The sequence below is a fragment of the Equus przewalskii genome, chromosome 10 (assembly GCF_037783145.1).
Source record: "Equus przewalskii isolate Varuska chromosome 10, EquPr2, whole genome shotgun sequence".
Taxonomy (NCBI): domain Eukaryota; kingdom Metazoa; phylum Chordata; class Mammalia; order Perissodactyla; family Equidae; genus Equus; species Equus przewalskii.
The window spans coordinates 16,045,412-16,070,228 of NC_091840.1; the positions used below are offsets into that span (position 1 = coordinate 16,045,412).

General features: G+C 34.0%; 1 protein-coding gene across 16 annotated transcripts in view; it reads right to left on the reverse strand.

Annotated features, from left to right (window-relative positions):
- TANC2 (tetratricopeptide repeat, ankyrin repeat and coiled-coil containing 2) overlaps positions 1-24,817 on the reverse strand; it is a 386,637-nt gene that overhangs the window by 165,962 nt on the left and 195,858 nt on the right. For 8 of the 16 annotated variants that reach the window (XM_070561680.1, XM_070561679.1, XM_070561677.1 and 5 more), the window contains one exon: positions 13,828-13,938. The exons of the other annotated variants lie outside the window; for them this stretch is intronic. In XM_070561680.1, the coding sequence (XP_070417781.1) occupies positions 13,828-13,938 (111 nt within the window). The remainder of the gene's footprint in view (positions 1-13,827; positions 13,939-24,817) is intronic. 16 annotated transcript variants of the gene reach the window in all.

Genomic DNA, 24,817 nt, shown 5'->3' on the forward strand with positions numbered 1-24,817 from the left:
TTGGTTTCATACTTATTGATTATGTTCTCTACATGTACTACAATTCGCTCATAGCTGACTGATCTCAGTTGGCTGCCGTGGCAGAATTCTGATCCCGTGAAGCTTTATGCCCCTTCCCATGCTAGTCACATTGGCCCTGTGTATACCCTTCATCCCATGGAAGGAGAAAGTTTAGTAAGAATTTAAAACAAATAAGATACAACAAATCAAAAACCACTGAAAGAAATACCACTCCCCCTTTCCCAATACCATAGTAAAATCACATTATAAACACAGATTAAGAAATCATGGTTCCAGCTGTTCAAGCTTACAAGCCCCTTTGTAGTAAATCAGAAAGTCAAAAGACATATTCTTATTAGAGAGAAAACTATGTCATTTACATATGTTTATAACATACTAAATTTTTTTATTTTGCCTTCCTCCGACTTTTTGGATTCATTTCATTCAACACACACACAATGAACATCTACTATGTATTAGTCACTATACTGAGCACTGTGGATATAGTGGTAAGCATAAGCAAATTGTCCAGATGGGTGTTTTTTGATAATTTTAGCGTTTATTTTCTTGTTGTTTGGATATTTGAGAAGAAGTGATTGAGGGATAAGTGTTATTCAAAAGAAAGTGTTATTCAAAAGTGTTTTCATTAGAAAAACGCTGTGATGATTCAACTATAGTTTAATTCTTTCTTTCTTCTCTCTAGGGCAAAGAGCATATCATCCAAGTCTTTATAAAAAATGTTACTTGGTTAGGGACCAGATAAGGCATTTGTTGTACTAGAGAATTTGTTGTATAAAATAAATTTTAACTGAGAAAATAAGCATCATTGCTCTGATGAGGTACCAGAAAATAGCATCCATATTTTATGCCCTTGACTGTAATGGAAGTTTTACTTGTACACAAATGAATTCTAACCAGTGTTCTCTCACTTTAAGACTTACAAATAAAAAAATTATTTATATAAAATAAATAATACCTTTAGATATTAAGGGTAGCCTTCTGTTCTACAGTACCAAAGATGATTTACATGGATTAACAGAAGAGTAAGTGTTTAATAGAAGAGTAAGTTTAGGCATTTTGTGGTAAATACAAAAATGTAAAAAAAAAAAAGTATTATGTGGCTTTTGATACTCAATGTTTTAATAAAACATTAATCAGCAGATAAGAACATTCCTCTTAAAATTGGTTTGCAACAGAGCCAAGCAATAGAAAGCCAAACTATAGTAAGCTTGTGTCTCATTATCCTCTTCAAACATTAAAAGAAATTCTCCAATCATTTTGGATGTTGACTCCTACTCTCCTTTTAAATTTGTTTTCTCTGGCAGCAATATAAACATCAGCTTTATCTACTCACAATTATAACTTAACTATTATGGCTATTGTAGAAAGTAAGATAAGCAGAAAACATAAATGCTGAACTTACCTCAATGATCTATGAAATACATTTGGGATTTGTAGCTGGATGAAGCAGACATTTTCCTCCCCAATCTAATAGTAACAGGTCAAATAACGCCAGATGGAGATCAGGAGCAGAAAAGCAAGTTTTTCAACAATTCAGTATCATGTGTAATATCATAACCACAATGGGCAAAATTTGTCAACATTTTTATGTAAAATACTAATTTCTTTGAGATTTGGCTTCTATGTCCAAATAGGAGACAACTTGCTCAAAGAGATGGACCATGAACCAACTCCAAAAGTCTGTCTGAAAAGAGAACTTCCTTATATTTCAAGTAATCAACTGGCTAATAATACCATTTCAATTTCTTATTATATAGCTCCCAGAATTTAAGGGAACTGGTTTGTCCAAAAAGGCAGTGCTCTCTAAGACTGTTTTAGTGTATAGTCTGTTCCCATGTAGCTTCATGGGGAGCAGAGAATGGAAAAATAAAGGCATTCCTTTTATACACTTTAGGATGTGTATGCAATCTAAAAATATAAATGCTATAATTTTTTTCCCCAAAGGAAATAATGGCGGCAGGGACCTTCAGTAATTGGAGACCTTCCAGCTGATGACAACTAACAAAAACTGGGCAAAACATATTTGAAAAATCTTTTAAAAAACATTAAAGACCTAACAAGATAGTGGTAAATCAATACAAGAACAGGGAGAAGATGGAAATCCAGAATGGAGATCTTGCCCAGCATGGAGGGCTACTTTAGCACTGGGGGCATCTGTTAATGGGGAAATGACTGAGAAGCTGAGCTGTGCTTTTGGCTGTCTCAAAAGGTCAGGGGAACAAAACTAGTGTCTAGGATCCACCAAGAGTGGGAACTCTAGTAAAACACTCCACACTTTGGGCTTGAAACCTTTAAGAGTTACACTCTAGGAGTGAAGATGAACCAGAAGTAAAGCAGGTCTGGCAGTCCTCATTTGTGTTACCTTATTAGCCTGAAAAATCTCAAACCCTGAACTTGGATTGAATTGGTCCCAGAGGCAGAAGCAAATGAAAATTCTCTCTAGAGAAAAAAAAAATCATCTTACCTTCAGATTACTTTTATGAATCTTTTCAAATATTAAATACAGCACAAAAAAATAATTAGGTGTATAAAAGACAAGAGAATTAGCAGAAATAATAGGCAAAAGAAAAGTTGTAAAGGTGATGGGGTTGGAGTACTGTAATTAATCTCTTAAGATAATTCTTGATGTTGTAAAAATGTGGTAGAAAAGAGCTAGAGTCTCTGGGAAGATGAGTGGTGGAAATGGAGGAAGGAGAGAGCAGGGGAAGAGTTACAAGACTAAGAGTCATTTGATGATTACAATAGTGTTGAAGACGGTATTTCCCTAACACCAGTAGAGGTTATTGGTTGAGGAAATTCTCCCTTAGTTCTTTTCTTTTCAAAGTAACTTCATATTTCAATTGTTCAGTCATGCATAATACTTCCTCCTGGTGTAGCTAAACCATAGCAGCTAACAACAAATCATATTCTAAACAGTAGCATATGTAAACTAATGGAGGACCTAATCAGGAACTCTTGATCTGAGGTCCTCTGATACATGCTTTTTTGGAAGTCTGTACATCCCCTGAAACTTTATGTTTTAATAGGGAGAGAGTAAGGGAAATGTTCATTCTTCCATCTTCCAGTTCTTCTTTGCCACCTCCTAAAAAAATTAACCACTCCCAGTAACCCATAGCAGGGGTAGCAAACTCAAATACCTTCCGGATACAAGCAGTTTTAACATATCTGGCATGGCTAGGGATAATGGTAGTAGGAAATGATTAAGTGTATGTTGAATTACAGAGTATCAGCCAGCCAGAAGGCATTCTAATTCTAATTTTTAAAAATGTGCTCGCTAAAAAGTTTTTTGATACTGTCTCTAGAAAAACTTGCCTACTGTTTTAAAGTTAAATATAAGCTGGAGGTTAAGATGGTGGTCTGAGATGTTTTCCATAGTTCCAAGAACCACCTCTCAATATGGAAGGGTCCAGAGGGCAGAAAAGAAGGGAAGAATGGTTCCTGGAGGTAGTTAGGAAAACTAGATCCAGGGTCGGCTCTCAATGACACCGGCCACTGTCAATTCTCAACTGAGATGGAGAAAAACTGCCTAAGTTTTGGGCAGGTGCACAAAAATCTAAGGAACCTTTAATCATAGGATCCCCTTATCTTGAAAGTGAAAGTGTTTCAATCTCTCCTACTCACCCTTCTTTTTCCCTCTTTCCTTACTAAATTACCGCCTTCTTTAAATTAACTCCCCCAGGACCTAAGCCAAAGAATCAACTTATAGGGAATCTCTCTAGTTGCAAAGGGGAGTACTTAGATGCCTAACTTTAGGGTATGAAATGGGAGTTAGCAATAACACAACTTCGCTCAAACATTCTCGTCTTTGAGTCTTAGTAATTTTGGTTTGTTCAGATTAGTTTTCAGATAAAACTATTACGCAGGGCAAATAAATCTAAATGTTTTATTAATTTTTTTGAAAACCCAGACAATATGCACAATTTTGAATGTAGGCACAATTTTCTGGAGAGGGTGCCCATAAATTTCATCAGTAATCATTTTGGAATACATATATCAAATCATCATGTTGTACACCTTAAACTTACACAACGTTATATGTCAATTATATCTCAATAAAGCTGGAAAAAATTATGCTGTCTAAAAAACAATAAGTAAATTTATCTACTTATTCAAATAATTCTATACTCTTTTAACTAATAACTGAGACATACACAAATAACTGGAGAAAACGTCCTCCAAACACACACACATACACACACAGTGGTTCTCCCTTTTGCTTTTATAAGATTAGGGATTCTCAGTATTTTTTAAAACCTATTAGTTTGGCACTTAGCTAAGAGAACAGACTTTTAAATGCTTATAATCTTCCATTACAACTTCCCACTATTTTGTTTCTCTCCCATTGGAAGTGGGAATCACTGCAGAGACAGAATATATATAGAGAAAGTACTCATTGCTTGGTAACACTTACACTAGTGTTTCCCTACCTACATAATTGCCCTCAATGTACCAGAAGTAACACGTGCACATTGATGTATGATGATGACTATTTGACTGAAATGAAAAGCAATATTTGACAAGCTCAAGAACCTTAAATGCTTTACTGAAATCTCTAAGACTGATGATTCTCACTGAATGCTCCTTTGGGTCTTAAACTGAGGTTTCTAACATCTGCTTTGAGTAGATATATGTTTGAGATACAAAATATGGTAAAGATGCACTACTTCTGCAATATAGTATTTCTGTATTATTCCCTTATTGGTCTGGACTTCCTCACCCATAGCACAATTTATCCTAATGCGGAAAGCAAGGCATTTGTATACTGGTCACAGTAAGAAAAGCATTATCCTCAAAAGTCGTGTTTGTCTAAATAGCAAATTTATTCTCTGTTGGCTTCCAAACCTGGGATTTATTCTAGAAACTGTACGCTTAAATAATGTGATATAATTACCCAGGCTTAAAGAGAAAAACATCATTCTAGGAAGAAGTATTTCACTGTATTGTACTAGTCAGTGCAGACTAGGCAGGGGAAACGACCTACAGTTATAAGAAGGGTAGCTGGGGAGTTTTAAAAAAGGTGGGACCAGGAATTCTGGCGAACCAGGAGCTAAGATCTTCAAAGAGTAAGCGGTATGACCTCAGAGTCCTGAGAAACTGCAATAAGGAAGGGTAGTGATTGGTACAGTTTGATGATGTGAGATTTAAAGCTGAAATGTTAGGGAAGAAAGTAGGAGAATGGTCCAGAATTGACTTTCCTGGGTCAGCTTTTATGAGAATTTGAGTATGTTTCATATACTCCTGATTCATTTTTCTATCCTTAATATCTACTATTAAATATATCTAACATTTACTTCATCCTTTTATTCTGATATTTTTGTTGTTTGAAAAATGTTTCAATTTTTAGTAGCTGCTATTATTTCACAATTGAGAGCATTTATTCATTTAGTATTTGTTGACCACTATATAGCAGACACTGGTCTGAGGACTAGGGATACGGAGATTAAAAAGTTGAACAAGTTCCATGTTTATAGATCTTATAGTTTAGAATAGTTCAGCATAGTTCATTTAGCATATACTAACATCTCAGTTCCATGGATCACAATTTAGGAAATCCTATTCTAAGTAAGGCTATCTGTTCTAATGTGGTAAATATAGTCTAAGGTGGTAACTGGATATAGTAATTTCCTATAATGTATATGGTTCATGTATTTTTTTTCAGCATGACTGTTTAAAGATTGATCACATATTATTAAGGGGAAACAATGTTATACTTTGAAAAAAATGTTTTTGAATAGTGGTAAGAGACAAAGGTACAGTACAAAGTCGGGGTAAGTTATTTTTTTCTTTATTCTTCCCTTCCATGTTGGTCAAGAAAAAAAAATAAGTACTAAAAGATAAATCAGCAAATATTAATTGCAACACCAGAGCCTTAAATATGGCACCATGGGACAGATTTTTCCAAGCCTCATGAAAGTGGTATAAATTACATTACTTATTTTCAGTGAATATACATTTTTATATAAGTCAAAGCCCATAAAAATAAATTTAAAGGCATAGTAACACTGAGTATATAATAGCAGTGATTACAAATTGCTTAACAGTCAGCAGAGATTAATCTAAAAATTTGTAATCTGTAAATAATCTGTACAGATTAAGCAAGAGGAAAGACCTACAGATAGTTATAAGAAGGTACAGCAGCAGGGAAGTTTTGAATATAAAAAGGGTGGGATACCTGGAATACTATGGATTTTATTTATTTTTTTGCTGAGGAAGATTTGCTGTGAGCTAAAATCCGTGCCAATCTTCCTCTATTTTTCAGTATGTGGGCTGCCCAGCACAGCATAACAACTAACAGAGCAATGTAGGTACACGCCTGGGAACTGAACCCAGGCTGCCAAAGTGGAGGGCACTGAACTTAACCACTAGGCCACCGGTGCTGGCCCTGGAACTTTTTTATTGAAAGGCAAGGATAAGAAGGATTTATGCTTCCAGGCCATGGAATGACACATATCAAATATGTAGGAAAAACAAGGAAAATTCATTGTTTCATTGAAACAACTTTCTTACTCCCTTGACTGTGGGTTGGACCTGGTGATTTGCTTCTAACAAACAGAATATGGTAAAAAGTGATAGGCTGTCACTTTTGAGACTATGTTATAAAAGACTGCCACTTTCATCTTGCTTACACTCTCTGCCTCTTGCTTGCTTGCTCTCACAAAGCAAGTTGCCACATTGTGAGGTGCCTTATGGAGAGACCCACACGGCAAGGAATTGAGGGTGGCCTCTAGCCAAAAGCTCATGAGGAACTGAGACCCTCAATTTAACAGCCCATAAGGAACTGAATCCTTCCAATAACCAAGTGTATAAACTTGAAAGAGGATCCCTCCCCAGTGGAGCCTTGAGATGACTACAGCCCAGGCCGTTATCTTGATTGCACCCTGTGAGAGACCTTGAGCCACAGAGTGCAGCTAAGTTGCATCTAGATTTCTGACCCACAGAAACTGAGAGATAACAAATGCTGTTTTAAGCTATTAAGTTTTATGGTAATTTGTTATATAGCAATAGATGATTACTACAAGGACCTATTCACAAGGGTACTCAATAATAATGAATAGAAGTTAACCAACACTCCCCACAAGTCTTATAAATTTATATGTTGTAACAAATAACTTCTAGATAAGGAAAAACAAAAAGAGGATTTTAAGTGACTTAGAGATCAAGAATGATAGTGGCAACATCAGATACAGAATTCATAAATCTCTAGGTTCTTGGGTATTAAAACAGAAGTCAAGAATACCTTTCTGTCCCTTCCTGTTCCCATTTTTGGGAATGAACATTGAGAATTTTTGATGAACATTGAGCTGAAGGAACATATGTACTGCTTAGGAAAAGAATAACAGAAAACTTCATTTTTTTCCAGAAATAAATTTGCAATAATGTATATATGTGAGAGATGTTATTAGTCATAATAACTGATGTTCTAAACATTGTGCTGAGTAAATTATGTGTATTATCTTATTTAATCATTAAAAACACCCTATGGAGTAAGCAATATTACTATCTTCATTTTACAGATGAGGAAGCAGAGGATTAGAAAGATTAGGTAATAAAAGTTACATAGCCAATAAGTGCAACAGCTAGAATTAAATCCAAGCTTGTCTGATCCTAGACCTTGAGCTATTTACCACTATGAAAAACGGCCTCCATTAAAAAAATAACCAAACCCCACACAATTTCGTATCTATACACAGACTGTTTGTGAAAACAGGCCAATGACTACAGGTTATAGGCGTAATTTTATCCTCTTTGAGAAGCACTCACAAAAAAGATATGATACCTTTACCCACAGTATTCTTAGATAAAAGGCAATAAAGGCTGTAAAACATAACAACTGTAGATAAGATTTACATAGCACTAATTATGGACCACATCATTGTTTTTATTATCTTACATATTTTAATTTATTACATCTTCACAGCATTCCTATGGTATAGGTAATATTATAATCCCTATTTTACAGATAAGGAAATTAATCATTCTTATGTTTAAGTAATTTGCCCAAGGTGACACAACTATTAAGTGGCAGAGTAATATTTGAACACAGGCAGTCTAGCTCCACTGTCTGTAGCCTAAACTAATGCATTTACTCTCAACATTTTTCTGCCTCAAAAACCAAAAGTTAAAATGGTTTTCAGAGTTAATGGGAAAACCATCCATTTGGAAATCTAACTAAATTATGGATCTAAGTATCACATTCATAGGCCAAGTCTTTAGAATTTGTGACACAGAACACCTTGAGAAGTTAACCTAAAAGTTAGTGTGATGAGACTATCTTTTAAACAACAATAAAATATAAATCAGGAAAACAACTAAAAACGTTCCAAGTGAAAAGTTTTATTCAACAAAGTATCTGTCCACTAAAATAACTTTCTAACATGTTAAGAACTTATTGGTAGATAAGGATATGTGGGGAAGAAAAGCTATCCTCTCCATATTCTAGTTCCTTGATGTTATACTTATTTTCAATGCCAGTAATCAGGCAGTATCTCTCAAACTTAAAATATACTGAAATTATTTCTGTTTAGCTCTCTGCTTTTGATCTCTACTTTCTATACTGACTTTCATATCCTGATTGGGGCAGCACTGCAGTTCAAATATTCCCTTTAATCGACTTACAAGTCTGTGTACTATCCAACTTTCAGCAACGTTTTTCATTCTAATATTTGTACCATTCACAACCTTTGTTTCATTTCAACCTTTACAACAATATTTATTTTTTCCTTTTTTTGGGTGGAGAAAGTATGTGTCACAGACTGCTTTGAGAATGTGTTAAAGAAAGAAGAACATATGTAATATGGAGAACAGTGTTTGCACATAATTTTAGGAGTTTAGAGCCCCCTGAAGCTCACCAGTTTAACCCAGGTTAAAAATCCTGCTTTACATTTAAAGCGTTTACAATATAGACAATACAAGACATGAGGAATAAGGAATACAAACACAACATAACAGAAGAGGTGAATTACAAGAAAAAGTCTCCTGGTACCCATACGTCAATCAAAAATCATATAGAGGGTTTTATTTATAAGTACAAAATTCATAGCAAAAGATATGAAGAAAGCCTAACTATTTGGAATAAAGATAAGATTTGATAATGTTTTCAGGAAAAAAAAATGGAAGAAAATGAGAAAACAAAATCATCCTTTTCTTTTAAATGGAATGACTACAACTATATAGCAGTTGGGAAAGAGGGTTCAAGGAACTACTCACTTTATATAAAACATTTTTTATCTACGGTGGCTTGTTCTTGAGCTGTTAAGTACAATGCTGATAAGAAATCCAAATGAAAAATCCTTTACAAATTCAAAAAAATATAAATATGAATATGAATATGTGCCAAATAACTATCATAAAATTCTCTCCCATTCTTGAGTTTCAAATACATCCTAATTTTGTTGTCACCTTAAATAACATTGTCCTTTGAAGGGCAGTGCCATTTTTAAAGAGATTTAAAAGGATCTATTATAAAAAGATTAATCTCAAATTTCTCTGAAAATATTTGGTGTGGATAAAAGCCTGCCTATTTTCAGAACACTGGTCTGGACTTTGGCCCTTAACCTTGCACATGTAGTCACAAGTCCTATAAAACTGTCAACTTGGCCTGCCATCTGTGTCAAGGTTCTACACACTTGAAATTATGTATTATTATAATGTGCAACATAAAAACTTAAGAAACTAAGATATAAATGAAGAGTATCACCATGCTTTAGTGGCATCTGATTACTGAAAAATTTCAATACAAATTCATTGCAGAAATTTTACAAAAGGAAGTATAATGATAATGATGAACAATAACAGGAAGAATGCTAAAACCTCTTACTGTTTATTTTGCCTGATCTAAGCATTTGGCTATACATTATTTTATTTAATCTTAATAACCCTATGAGACAGATCTATTGTTAAAAAAAAGACTTTATTTTTATCACAATTTTACAGACAAAGAATTTAAGGCTATGAAAGTTACATGTAGTCGCACAGCTAGTAGGTGACAGATTCAGAAATTAAACCTAGATCTAACTCCAGAACCTGAGCTCTCATTCACTAATACATGCTGCCCAAGAAAGAAAATTAAAACCATCTGTAATCCCACCAACCAGATACAACCACTGCTAACATGAGCATTATCCCACCAATCCCACTCTCTCCACTGACTTCCCAAGAACCCCAGTTCTCTCCCTCTTTAGGCAACCAATGTTAGTTTGGTATATTCTTCCAGACATTTTCACCTGTGAATGTGTATTCATGTATCTATACAAATACATATTTAATTTGCCAAAGTATGGAAATAATGTCATGTTATATATAATACTGCAGTGACAGGAAACTGAGGCACAGATATATAAGACATGTTCAAGATGACAAGACTAATAAGGGGAAAATCAGAATTGAAACACAGTAAGACGCATTTAACTAAAAATGACCCTAAACCTTTATATCTTTTTTTTCCTGATTATTTAGAAAACACTTTAAAATCCTATGCTATACCTTGGGATCATCACTGTAATAATAACAAAACTAGGTAACATTTGTGAACATTTACTATGAACCAAGCAGTCTGCTAAGTGCTTTATCTTTATTAATCTGATTTAAGATTATCATCCCCATTTTTACAGATGAGGAAATTGAGGCTTAAGAAAGGTTAAGTGACTTGCCTAAAATCACATAGCTAGTAAGTAATGATGTAGGAAGAAAAGTTAGAGTGTAGGATGAATCTGTTCTCTTATTTTTGGAATTGTTTTATTGAAATCACCAATATCAGCTGGTTACCCTAAAAGTAGAATATAGCCCTGTGTAATACTTAAAAACTGAATTTTCTGCTTTTTAATTTAAGGGTACTCAAGGGGTATTTATGGACTTTACACAGTAATAGAATTAAAGGAATCTATTTCTGGACTACATTGTGTCCCCTTCAAGAGTTCAATAATAAATCCTGCTCTTGACCCTAAACAAATCACTTAAATTCTCTGGGTGTGGATTTCCCCACTGTAAGACAATTATCAAACACAATTCACTTTATTTTCCCTACTCTGGTAGTTCAGTTAAGTAACAAGTTATGTATCAATCAACTCCATGGTTTTAGTTGCAGAACCAAAACATACTATTTACTTGTATTTTTATCACATTTTTTGCAAACAACAAATCCTATTTGAGGAATAGTAAAACCTAAATTAGGTACTCTGGAATCGAATTCTATGTAGACTCAATCTCTCAATTTATTAGACAAATATTTTGGATCAATGGCTATACCCCAGAGTAGCTTTCTCTAGACTTTGCAGACCAAATATCAATGACTTGCTCTGGTTTGATCCATGATTTCCTTTTACATGTAGGACAACATTGAAAACTAGACATGGGTACACAGATACCAGGTACAAAAAGACAAACCAAGAAAAATATAAGTACACTTCTGAGACACAAAAGCTTTATTCTTCCAACCTAAAATATAGGCATCAAAGGGTTTAAGTTTAGATAATACAGAAACAACATCCTCAATTACTCCTCAGAAGTCAACAGCAAAAATTAACCCTATAGATTTCCAGCATTGTTTATTGGACTACTTATAAGCAGCCTGCAGCAGCCTTGTAATCCAGTTGGTTCTCTAACTTCAACCAGCAGCTTCAGGATTACCTAGGAATTTGTTAGAAAAACTGGCTTAATGAATCAGAAATTCTAGGGTGAGCCCAGCAATCTGCATTTGAACAAGTCCTCCAGGTAATCCTAAAGCATGCTAAAATTTGAGAATCACTGCATTAACCTTTAGCTTATGATTATTGCCTCTGTGAGATATACTATTTTCCTAAATTTTCATATGATAATAAAGCAGGTGGACAAGATATCAGAACACTAGCTTTAATTGCAACAGAACATATGAGTATACAAGAAAATATGATCATTGTTCTGTTACTATAGCCTATGTAAGAGAACTTAAAAAAGAACGGACTGTTATTCGTTTGCTTTATGAGTTTACTGAATACATTTGGTTACCGTTAATTTTTGGTACTATGTAGAAGAAAATAGCTTCATCCCTCAGGTCACTACTCTCATCTCAGTAGAAATTTATTTTCAGAGTTTAATAACTTCATTATAAAAGAGCAAATCACTGTGCTTTAAACCTGTTTCAGAAAAGAAAAGGAGAGACTGCAGAGTACGGGAATTAACGTTTTGGCAACATGTTTTAGTTTCTTCCTGGTTTTCTGAAAATCTTAACTGAGGTTTAGTTTTGTTCAATTCCAATCCAGCAAAGAATTCATGTTTGTGGAAAATATATGTAAATAATAACATGGATAAGATTTTTCATAGTGATTCAGTAATGGCATTCCAATAAACAGCAGCTACCTTGCTTCTTGACAATTACAATAGCTAGATTAGATCAAGGTCGTTAGATGGGCAAACAGGAAGTGAAAGATTAGTCTCCCCACATTCATTCTGATTTACAAATCTGGAAGAAAACATAAAGGCCTCTGATAGGGTTTCTCTTTCAAAACTCAATGCAGGAATAGGGAATTAGTGCATTTATTTATTTTACTTTATTACTCGAAAATTTGCATGAAGAAACGCAAAGCACACTATTCCATTGCTCAAGAAGTGTGACAATACCTCAAAACATGAAAAAGATTCTTCTAACAATGTGCTTCAGTGCCATTTAAAGAGCTATTTAGTTCCTTTTAGAAATAGAAAAGCTGGTTCCTAATACGTAACTGTGATTGTCTTAAAAATGAACAGTCATCTACAACAGCAGATGAAGCCCAGGGTTCTGCACCCTGAAAGTGAAATCCTCCAGGTCTTTCAATATTCAAAACTCATTCATAAAATCAAATGTCTCTGATTAGATTTGGCCCAAGTTTTTGTCTATGGTTTTGATTTTTTTTAAACATGTCTTAGCTAGCTTCAGAGATATATTATCCTGATAGTTCAGAGTAGAGCTATTGATATCTTCCCTAGAACTAAAAATCATTTTATTCTGCTGACCCCTAATGATGTAGATACGTAGCGGTTGCATTTGCTGTGGTTTAACATCAATTTTAATGAGCAGAAATAAACAAAAGTCCTAAAACCAAGTCTTCTAAGGCCCTTTACTAAACCTCTGATCTGTATATTCAACTAGAGCTGTGAACATTGCTGACACAGTTCTATAGACTCACTGTAGAGTAAGTGTAAAGGATGTTACCAGGCAACTCATCTAAGTTTGGAAGAATCTAAGCATTGATAATGAGTCTCTGTCAGTCTGGCTCCCACACAAGAAGGGTATTAGCAAACTCCCACATGTGCCTTACAGGCCATTCATGAGAAGAGGTATTTCTAAAAGTGAGTGTCCAGGAGTCCAAATCAGGAACCTATAATGATTTTTTTCAAATTCAAGTTTGATGTTTCCAACATCACAACAATTTTCTATAACTGTCCAGAAATCCAATAGGCATTAAGCAAAATAGGTCACGTGTTAAGGCTAGTATTGAATTAACATTTTTATTCATATCTTTAACATTCCTGTTTGCACATGGCGAAAGCAAAATTTCTTCAAGTATCTCAAATCATGAAAATCACCCTGAAATCTATTTATCTACCAAAACTATTTTAACTCTTTTGAAAATTATCTTTGAAACTGTTTTCAATACTTACTCTCATTATTATATCGAGTCAAATAGGATGTTCAGTAAAAACTATGTTCTAATAAGGAAAAATATGTGATCAATTGCAAAAGAGGTAACGGATATGTTTTTATGAATAGTATACATGCAAAATACTGCTCTGCTGGACGGACCTCATCCAAATCTCCCTCTTTTAAAGCACACACTTTGCATGCATGCTTACCAGGGCAGTATTCATCCACGTCCAGTTTCTGAGCTGAAGTGAGGGTTGGTGAGCCAAGCTCGGATTCTGGAATTCGTGGGCTCTCAACAAACTTTGCCTTCCTCAGAGGGGCTAAGGACAAAAAAAGAGGCAGAGAGAGGGAGAAGGGGGAAATAAAAGAGAGAGAAAATAGAAAAGAAAGAAAAAGGAAAGAAAAACAGAGGGAAGGAGAAGGGGAAAGGGAAAGAGAGAAACACAGAGGGGTCATGAGTAAGGGGAACAGCAGGCAACAGATGGAAGCACTTAAATGAACGACACACTCTGTCAGACTCAGATCAGGTTACCCTATTTTTTGCGCCAGAAAAAAAATAAACTGCATTCTTCATAGAGGAGATGGGCCTTGTTAAAAAGTCACTGCAAACTGGAAAAGTTAAAATCTAATATTCAAAACTATGAGCATAAGTTGCAATTGTCTATTACCTATAGCTATTTTCTCTCTCTTTATAAAACGAAGAGCTGTCTTATTTTGTCTTCCTTTGCCATTAAATGCAGGTATTAACTGAGGAAAGTATAGAACTAAGTCTTAAGATTTTGTTTATAATTATTGTAGTCAAAGGTTTTCTTTATCCAGAAACAAACCATAACACTCAGTTGTGATTAAATACCATAACTAGGATTAATCTACCTAGCTTAACAAAGGAATCAATCACTTGACTGTTCAGCTATTGAGGTAAGAAGTCAAAACTGCTGGTGGACTAAGATATTAACTAGGTCATGCCAGTTTGACACTGGATGCTAAACAGATGTGTGATTTAGTTACAAATATAATCATGAGGTCTATGGAATAGTAATATTCCATGCCATGGAATCCATTCATTCTTGTAAGGACTGAAATATAAAGTATAATTCACAAATTGAAAGTTTTACTTATTGAAAGCTCATATAAATTTTATTCACTGATTTTTAGGGGAAAGTTAAGGAACACTATTGAAATACATTTAAATAATCGATTAAATATATTAAAAGTTAAAATTATGAAGACTGCTTTGGTACTTTCAAACTAAGTTCTATTAAATAAACTATAATAGAGTTAAAATGCTTAGCATAGCATCAAAGTAGCAGCTGAGTCTGAAATTGATTTGTATACATTATACATTGTGTCATAACCATATGTGTCCAAGACATGTGAGTACTTAAAGTCACAGTACTTTTTTTCAAAAGTTTCTGCATGTTCTTCAAAATCCCCATCTATTACTGAACCACAAGGAATTCTAAGTTATTCCTAAAAGAGCTTGTAAAACATAATATAAAACTTTGCCATTATAATGACCAGAATTCTTCTCTACTTTCTTTGGAGGATAAAAATAGCAAAGTATTTGAAAAATACAGAAAATATGTTTGAAAAGCGCCAAGAGTTAAAACCTAAGGACAGCTAAATCACAATTTAAATTTTAGGGTGTATATTTATATTTTAAATGTGTATTAAAAAAACGAAATAAAGCCCATTACTACCTCCATGGCAACAAAGGCTTAAGGGTGTTAACAGAATGGCTTTCTGTCAAAAGTAAGCTGTGGAATAGGAGAACTCTTACCTCTGCTAAAAGTGTAATATTTGAGCCTGTTTTTTAAAATCACTATCAGAAATGAAGATTTCAAGTGATTTATATGCCTATCTGCTGGCTACTAATAGCCAATATTAGAATCTCTTTCATTATAATCCCACCAATCAATTAAAAAATAATGAAACATTTATCCAATATTGCTTAGTATAGGAGAAATTATTATAATTTAATTCTGAAAGCTCTTAGGTCCTTCACTAGAATTTTATTAATACATTGTCATGGCAACAGAATATCTATTTTACCTGCTGAGTTCTGACAAAGACAGCACTGGTCCCCACTCAAGGGACTCCAGATATCTAAAAAATCTTAATAACAATTTTTATGATGAAATTTGAGTTATTAGACGGATGGAAACCAGCAACTTAGGGTAGATATGTAAGGAAGGAACTGAAGGATAGCAGGAGAATTGAGGGAGAACTGAGGAATGTACAAGAATTATGAGATAGAGTCAAGGGGAAAAATCAGGATCCTAAAGATCTGTGAAGGTCAATGTCATACAGACTTCTCTATTTTCCCTTCTCAGGGAATTCCAACTAAGGTTATCCTTATAGCTCATAGAGGACATTTAATTCTTTTTTCTACCTTCATTTCTCCCTCATCCATGGGATACTGCAAATGTCTAATAATGAATTGGAATTATTTTTTAAGGTAGATTACAATATTGCTCTCATCCAAGTAACAGAAAACTAGTGTTATCTCTAAGTCAATCAAACAGGGGAGGTACAATCACAGGTATGACAGTTTGTCCAACAGTCTTAATACTGCTTGGTGGAGAACACAAAAAGTCAACTTGGAAGATGGAACACGATATTTTGCTTGGAAGCCTAGAGTTTTAATATACTTCATTGTAAGAAAATGGTATATAAGATGATTCAGATGGATAAGAGAATTCTATGTCGAAAGGGTTTACCACATAGTAAAAAACACAGAAAAGTGGTTGAAATGAGATGGGTAGAAGGACTCTAAAACCAAACCAGGTATTTTATTGTGATGAAAGAGGTAACAGGAAACCACTGCTCTGAGAAGTGATCTACACCAACACTGGGAACGTGATTCTTATGCTGTAAGAAACTTGAGTTTGGGAATCTGGCAGAGGTTGAGAGGAAGGATGCAGATTGGTTAAGAGTACATAGGCTTACACATTTCAAAGATTTAGGTCTTGGCTCTAGTATTTATTAGTAGGAAGAAACTTGGCAAGTTACTTAGCCTTACTAAGCCTCAGTTTTCTCACAGAGTCATAGGATTGTTACAAGGCTTAACTAATTCCAAGCATGTAAAGTACTTAGCACAGTGCTTAGATATGGTGATATAGCTCATCTATGAGTATATTAAGACATAGAGCAGGGAGAGCTATGGCCATGGAAAATAAAGTAAGCAAGTGGTTTCAAGACAGTGTATGGAGAGGCAGTATAACACGGTAGCATAGTAGTGAGGGGTTGGATAGCATAGGGATTAAGGGTCTGGGCTCTGAAATCAGAAAGTCTGAGTCAGATTCCTACTTTTTCCACTTCTTCCTAGCTGTGAGAACCTTTCTGTGCCTAAGCTTCCTCACTGGTTATTTGAGGTTAATAACAGCACCTATACATATGGGGGAGGTGTGAAGATTACACTAATTAATTAAAATAAAATGCTCAGAACAGTGCCTAGCACAGCATAAATCCTCTGTAAATGGTAGCTGTATTTTTGTTGTTGTTGACATTATCAACAGATTCAGCATGATTTGGAAAGTCTGAATTGTATGCTAGGGCAGAGGGCAGGGGTAAAACAAAGAAATCTAAGATGCCATGGTGGATGACAAGAACAGTGATATCACCAGTAATTTTTTAAAAATTGAGGAGGAGGGGCCAGCCCCAGTGGTCTACTGGTCAAATTCAGCAAACTCTACTTTGGTGGCCTGGGTTTGGTTCCCAGACATGGAACTACACCACTCTGTTAGTGGCCACACTGTGCTGGCAGCCCACATACTAAAAAATAGAGGAAGATTGGCATGGACGTTAAGTTAGCTCAGGGTGAATTTTCCTCAAGGAAAAAAAAAACTGAGAAGGAAAAAATGTCGAAGAAAACATGTTACGACTATGAAGGTGGTAGAATACTCAAACCAAAATGGTCTACGTTAGACAATAAGAAAAATGTGGTACAGAAAGAAAGTTAACCAGCATGATTTAGAGTGTTGGTTCTTAAAATAGGGTGTCTGGACCAGCAGCATAGCATCACCTGGGAATTTGTTAAAAAATGCAAATGATCAGGCCCTACCTCAGATCAGCTTAATCAAAAACTCTGAAGGGTGGGGGCCCAGCAATCTGTGTTTCGCAAGCCCTTCAAGTGATTCTGATGCATGCTAAAGTTTGTGAATACTCTTAGAGAAAGACTTCTATAAATACCACGTGCATAGCAGATCACTAAGAGGACTTTCCTAAGAAAAAAGCTGTAATAAAATACAAATCAAGGCCTTATCTCTGAGAGTATTAATGTCTATGGTAAAAGTTAGGACTTCTTTTGAGTCGTTCTTTTAAGCAACATAACTCTTGTGTTAGGTTTTTAAAAAAAGAGTCCCAAGTTATAAAGTATCCATCATTTGGACCTATTTCAAAGAGAGACCAATAAAGTCTATACTCACTAATTCTTCCCAAGATCACTGGAAGGGGGGTGAGAAATAAGAGCACCAGATATATCACACAGGAATGTTAACAGTGAAAGAGATAATCCACCTACAGAGGCTCCTTTGTAAACTGGGATGCTGTAGATGATGTTGAATTACACCTAGTCCAAGCAAATACACAGGCATTAAAACACAAATTTCTAATGACTGCTGAAGTATTTTTGTCTTTGATAAAGGTTATAGCAGAGGGGAATTTTTAGAAGGAAACCGGCACAAGACTCGATAATCATGGGAGAATGGTATGAAGGCAGATCAAATAAAGCAAAGATCAGGAAAATGAGAACTGAAGGATAAATAGAAAGATGAGCAGAACAACATAAAGCACCAAGAAAGTACTTTCACAAAGTTGGTTTTGAGATAAAAAGCATATTCAGTAAGGTTAACCTAAAGACAAACTGTCAAATGTGAAAGGAGGATAAAAACATTTTAGCTATAGGCAAGGAAAGGAAATACAAGGCATTCAAATTAGAAAGGAAGAAGTAAAATTATCTCTGTTCACAGACGACATAATCTTAAATGCAGAAAATCTTAAAGAGTCCATCAGAAAACTGTCAGAACTAATAAATGAGTTCAGCAAAGTTGCAGGATATAAAATCAGTACACAAAAATACACTAACAATGAACAATCCCAAAAAGAAATTAAGAAAACAATTCAATTTAAAACAGCAAGAAAAAGAATACTTAGGAATAAACTTAATCAAGGAGGTTAAAGACTTGAACACTGAAAACTACAAAATGTTCCTGAAAGAAATTTTAAAAAACAGAAATAAATGGAAAGACAATCCCTTGTTCACCAGTTGGAAGACAGTATTTTTCAAATGGCAATACCATTCAAAGGATCTATAGATTCAATGCAATTCTTATCAAAATCCAAATAATATTTTTTTTTGCAAAAATAGAAAAATTCATCCTAAAATTCATATGGAATCTCGAGGAATCCTGAATAGCCAAGACAACCTTAAAAAGAACAAAGTTGGGGGGTTGGCCCTGTGGCTGAGTGGTTAAGTTCATGTGCTCCACTGCAGGCGGCCCAGTGTTTCGTTGGTTCAAATCCTGGGCGCAGACATGGCACTGCTCATCAAACCACGCTGAGACAGCGTCCCACATGCCACAACTAGAAGGACCCACAACAAAGAATATACAACTATGTACCGGGGGGCTTTGGGGAGAAAAAGGAAAAAAATAAAAATCTTTAAAAAAAAAAAAAGAACAAAGTTGGCAGTCTTACACTTCACAATTTCAAAACTTACTATAAAGCTACAGTAAACAAAACAGTGTGGTACTGGCATAATGACAGACATACAGACCAATAAAATAGAATAAAGATTCCAGAAAAAAATCCTATGGCCAAATGATTGGACAAATGTACCAAGATCATTTAATGGGGAAAGGATAGTCTTTTCAATAAATGGTGTTGGGAAAATTGGATATCTACATGCAAAAGAATGAAGTTGAACTCATTTTACACCATATACAAAAATGAATTCAAAATGGATCAAAGACCTAAATGTAAGAGTTAAAGTTATAAAACTCTTAGAAGAAAACATAGGAAAAAAGATTTGAACTATAGAAATGTCAAGGAAGTAGAGAGAAACAGCAAAAAAATTACCTGGAAAGAGAAAACTATATTTTTAAAAGTTTTAACAAACCTTTCACAGGCAGAATCTTAAAATATTTGCAACATTTTAGTTCCTAAACATTTACTAGAAAATAAACCTTTGGGTACCATGAATTTCCTGGAATGGGGGTGGGAAAGAAGCGTAGAAGGAGAGAGATTATTTGTGACACTGTATTTCCTCCTTCTTAACCCCCAACTCAAAATTCAAAATTCAAAAGTTTCAAAATTGAATCTGGTGGATTCAAAATCTGGAAATAGGTGAGAACAGCATGCTTCCAATCTATCCAATGTTCTGATTAATTCCTTCTTGTGACTGTGCTTAATGGTGACATAAACCACACCTTGAAGAAAGAAGGAATGCCAAGGAGCTTTTCCTTTTTAGTTATGTACCTCTCTCAAAGCAGAGAGATCAAAAACAAAGTTAAAAAAAGAAAGAGAGAAAGAAAAACCAAAAGAATTTGACAATTTGACATAGGATAGATATAAGGGAGAAGTAGTTCCTTGTTTTTTTGCAAGGAGAAAGTATCTATCTTTGGAAAAGAAGAAACATATAAAACAAACACCTCAGATACAATGCAGAAAGAAGAAATCAAAATTCGATATGACAATCTTTATCAAATAAAGGCTAGTCTACTGTAGAAATAGTTTCTGACATATTATAATGAAAAATAAAACTTTACTGCTCTAAAATGAATTACAAAATTAATATATAGCTGCAAAGAATCTTTCCAGTTCTTTCTTCTGATTCTTCTACAAAAGTGTGAAAAATGAAGTATATGTCTTATAAACTTCCCTTTTCCCTGCATCTTCCCCAAATACCATGTGTTATCTTCCTTAGTCTCCCCACTCTCCCAACTCTAACTGTTGTTGTATGTTGTTTTACACCCATATTATGCTGTGAAGTATCAAATAATTGGAACATGTTTATTTTAAATCTGAATAAAGATACATTAGTATAGCTAGAAATACAGTATGCACATATATTCTTGACAACAGACTATTAGAGATCTTATTTCTTTGAAACCTATACAAATATAAGTAAAATATAAAATGTGTAGAGTGTGGTAAAGTCAAGTCAACTATGTTCACCAATACTACAAACATCAGTTCGCGTGCAGCCACTGGTTATCCATGACGGGCTCTCACATGAACCTTCCCTATCTTTATCACAGTGAATAGTTTTACAAAGGAGGAAATCAGAATTTGTTTTATCTGAGCAAAAGAAGCAAGATTACATAGTTTTACCATTTCCAAGACTAACAGCAACTATATCCATTTTTTAAAAAAAATCGAAAGGTAGCTGATCAGCATCAACTTATGGCACTATAGTCCCACTGAAAAGAAGGGGCTCACTTGAACATAATGCAAAAAAATACAGAAGTTATCCAAGCGTAGAGAAAATATTCTCTCTTTCAGTCTATTGAAAATAGCGATTTGAATATCAAAGTAAGTTCTTTTAAAGAAAGCACCTACTACTTAAAGACTTTAATACTAACTTCCTAGCAATGAAAACAAAATACTCTAAAGTAACAAAACCTAAATAACTGAAATGCCATTAGTAATTTTAAATTCATAAATAATTTAATAAAGGATGGAACTGTTCACTAACATTGACACAGCAAACTGCTACAGACAAATAACAAGAAAAAAGGAATTTCAGAAGGTATACAGGCATACTTGTTGATTTGCAAGTAAAAACTTTAAGGCAATAGGTTATCATAAATATATTCATCAAGTTGTCTACTGACCAAAATAAAGAGGTTGCAATATCAGGGCTAAACACTGTACTTTCTTCTTCAGAAGTTATAGTTGTGAGGTATAAATTTATATACAGACACATATTGCTGAAAACTCTAATATAATTATGAGTCTAACTTATTCCTATTTAATTTTTCATCTTTAAAGTATCCCCTTATTTAAATAATCCTGTGAAAAAACACAATATAAGAAAGGCTGCCCTTCCACTAGAGATGCTAATATTTAAAAACAAAAATAAAGGCAACAGGATACAGTTTAGGGATTATCATAATCATTTGACAGTATTAGGATACTTCACTAATATGAAAATTCATATTTACTCAAAATATAAATATAACGCCAAATGAAATTTTCACACATAAAGACTAATATCTTTAAATTGAGAATTATTTGGTTAGAGAACTGCATATAACCTTTGAAAACCAATTCCATAAAATGCATGAGAGCTCTTCCATTCAACTCAATAAATGCTATTGCGTTCCTACCATGAGCAGAGCGCGGTACTAGATCCTTTGGGGGATTAAAACATGATTAAGGCAGTCTCTGACCTGAAGGAACTCAATGATGGGGATAAGACAGAACAAGAACAGCTATGATACAAAGCTGAGAAAGCTAAGTGCCATGAGAAAGGTACAAAACAGGGGCTATAACGTTTAAAGAAGAGAAAAACGTACTTCAGAATGCCTCCCAACTCAGTACAAAGTTTAATAAATGTTAATTAATTTCATATTAAAATCAAAATTACAAAATTTTAAGAAGATAGTTTTAAGAGAATTAATTACTAATCTTGCTATTTTACCTTTTTTTAAAGGTTCGACTAAGAATATTATGGTTACAACAGTCGAAAAGTTACTAGAAAAAATTTGCTCAGCTTATGCTTTTAAAAAGGTGAAAAAGAGTAAACTAAACCTAAAATCAAGCAGAAAAGGGAAAAAATAAAGATTAGAGCAGAAAGCAATAAAACAGTAAATAAAAAATTGAGGACGACAATGAAATCCAGAATTTAATTCTTTGAAAAGATGAACAAAATTGAAAAGTCTTAAACTAGACTGACTAAGAAAAACAGCACAGACACAAATTACCAAAATTACAAATGAAAGAGGGGACATCACTGTCAACTCTACAGAAATGAAAAATATTATAAGGGAATGTTATGAACAACTTTATGCCAACAAATTAGACAGCTTAGATGAAATGGACAAATTCCTAAAAAGATACAAATAATCAAAAGTGATTCACTAAGAAATGGAAAATCTGAATAGATCTCTAATACAAAAGGAAATTGAATTAGTAACTAAACATCTTCCCCAAAAGAAAAGCCCAGTCTTAACTGGTGAATTCTATCCACTACTTAAAGAAGAAATAGCAGAAAATTAGAGATGAAGTTCGGACAGGAGCAAGTGACCTAGAAAAACAGGTTACATTAGGTACATGTAGCTAGATTTTATATTAATAGTCTGTAAGAAATCTGTAGTGATATTTATTTATGAATTTAGTTTATTCTTATTTAGTTTAATCATTTAAATAAATATCATCACACTTTGCCTTGCTTTAAAAATTAGTTAATATGATACCATTTAAGTTTCATCAAATGAAAGTTTCTAAACTAAGCTTGTTCCAACATTACATCTACTGATGATAGTTTTCTTATAAAGCTTTATAAAAATATTATAATTTTTCTCTTATTTGGTAATTCAAAGCAGAATGAAATATAAGAAGATCTTGTAAAAAGAGCATTTCAATAGTCAAGAAATATGCTTAAACTTTGTTTTAGATCAGTAGGAAGGGGTAATTCTGTCTGGGACTTGTACAGCCTCTTTTGTTAGTTTGTGAAACTAACTTCTTGCTAGAGCCCAATTCTAATACTAGGTACACAATCGCTGTAAAAACAAATATCTCACTTTCAAAAAAGCTATGCAACAATCAATTAAATTTAACAGCTAACATTTGAGTAACAGTTTATTTTACACATATTTATGTTTTTACTTAAATTCATTCGACCTTCATAATTTTCTATGAGGAACATACTAAGTCTGCTTTGCAGATGGGAAAACAGAATTACAAGATCTCTTGCCCAAGATTACAGTATTTAAGTGGCAGATTACAGACTCATATACAGGTCTTTTGATTTAGAATATTAAACTGTTTCATTTATACTACTGTTCTTCAAGGTGTGGGACTCATTTTTAGGAAGAGAGGATTTTAGACGACCTATAAAAATGGCAGTAAACAGCACTGAATTACATAGTATGGTAGACTTTATTGGTGCCTACCAATATCTTGGCCTCCACTCTTTTTTAGGCACAGGGGTAACTACAATTGCCAGCTCCTATGAAGTTCAGGAAGGATCCATGTGACTAATTCTGCCTTACGAAATACGAGCAGAGGTGACACAGCTCCTGCGTGATTCTACGTCTGTCTCTTTCTCTGGCACAAAAATCACCGAGAAGGTCTCATGTTGGGATAGTGGAGACCAAGATTGAAGCAGCCTGGGTTGCTGTGTTACTGCTTAATGGACAGCTGTCCTGGAGAGTTGCCCAGGCTTGCTGGTTAAACTAGAAAAAGACCTTTGTTGTGTTAAACCACTGAGATTTTTAAGGTTGTTTGTTATGATAGCATAAGCTAGCCTATTCTGACTAATGAAATAGCTACAATGTTATTCCCTTTTCAGCTATCTTTCAATCCTTCTGAATATGTCAAGAAGAAAATTTTAATGTGGTGCTAATACTAGCTAATCCTTTTTAACAAAGAGGGAGAAGAGTTTCGCTTCAGAGCCATTTGAAGGTATTTAGTCAGAATTAATATCTAGTCAATCTTATAGTTATAGCACGTGATACTGATTTTTCAGTTTGACTAGCAATATAAAGTTTCTTTTAAAGTAAATTTATTTAAATAAAAACATGAAATTCAAAGAAAATATTAGGTAAAAAAAGGTATGGTTATAAGAAGTATGACAAAAATCATGAAGATGCTATGCAAATGAATAAAACTTCAGAAACAATGCCTGTACCAAACTGTATCTTGATAGGTTAGCTCTTGATTTAATTCTCTATTTTCTGTCCTTTCTGTCTTCAGTTGTGGGCAAAATATTTAAGCAACTGCATCTAAATTTGTATCCAGTATGAAGGGATAGAACTGATAAATATTTTTAGATAATAAGAATAATCTATTATAGTCATGATTGGGATATTGGATAGGCATTAAACATAATAAGAAAATCAGGAGATAACAGGTGAAAATGGAGAAAATAAATTAGTCAGTTTAAAAAAAAAGACTTTCATATGAATAGACCATTTGAACAATCTATTCATATGACCTATTTCATATGAATAGGTCATTTGAGCAATCTAGTCA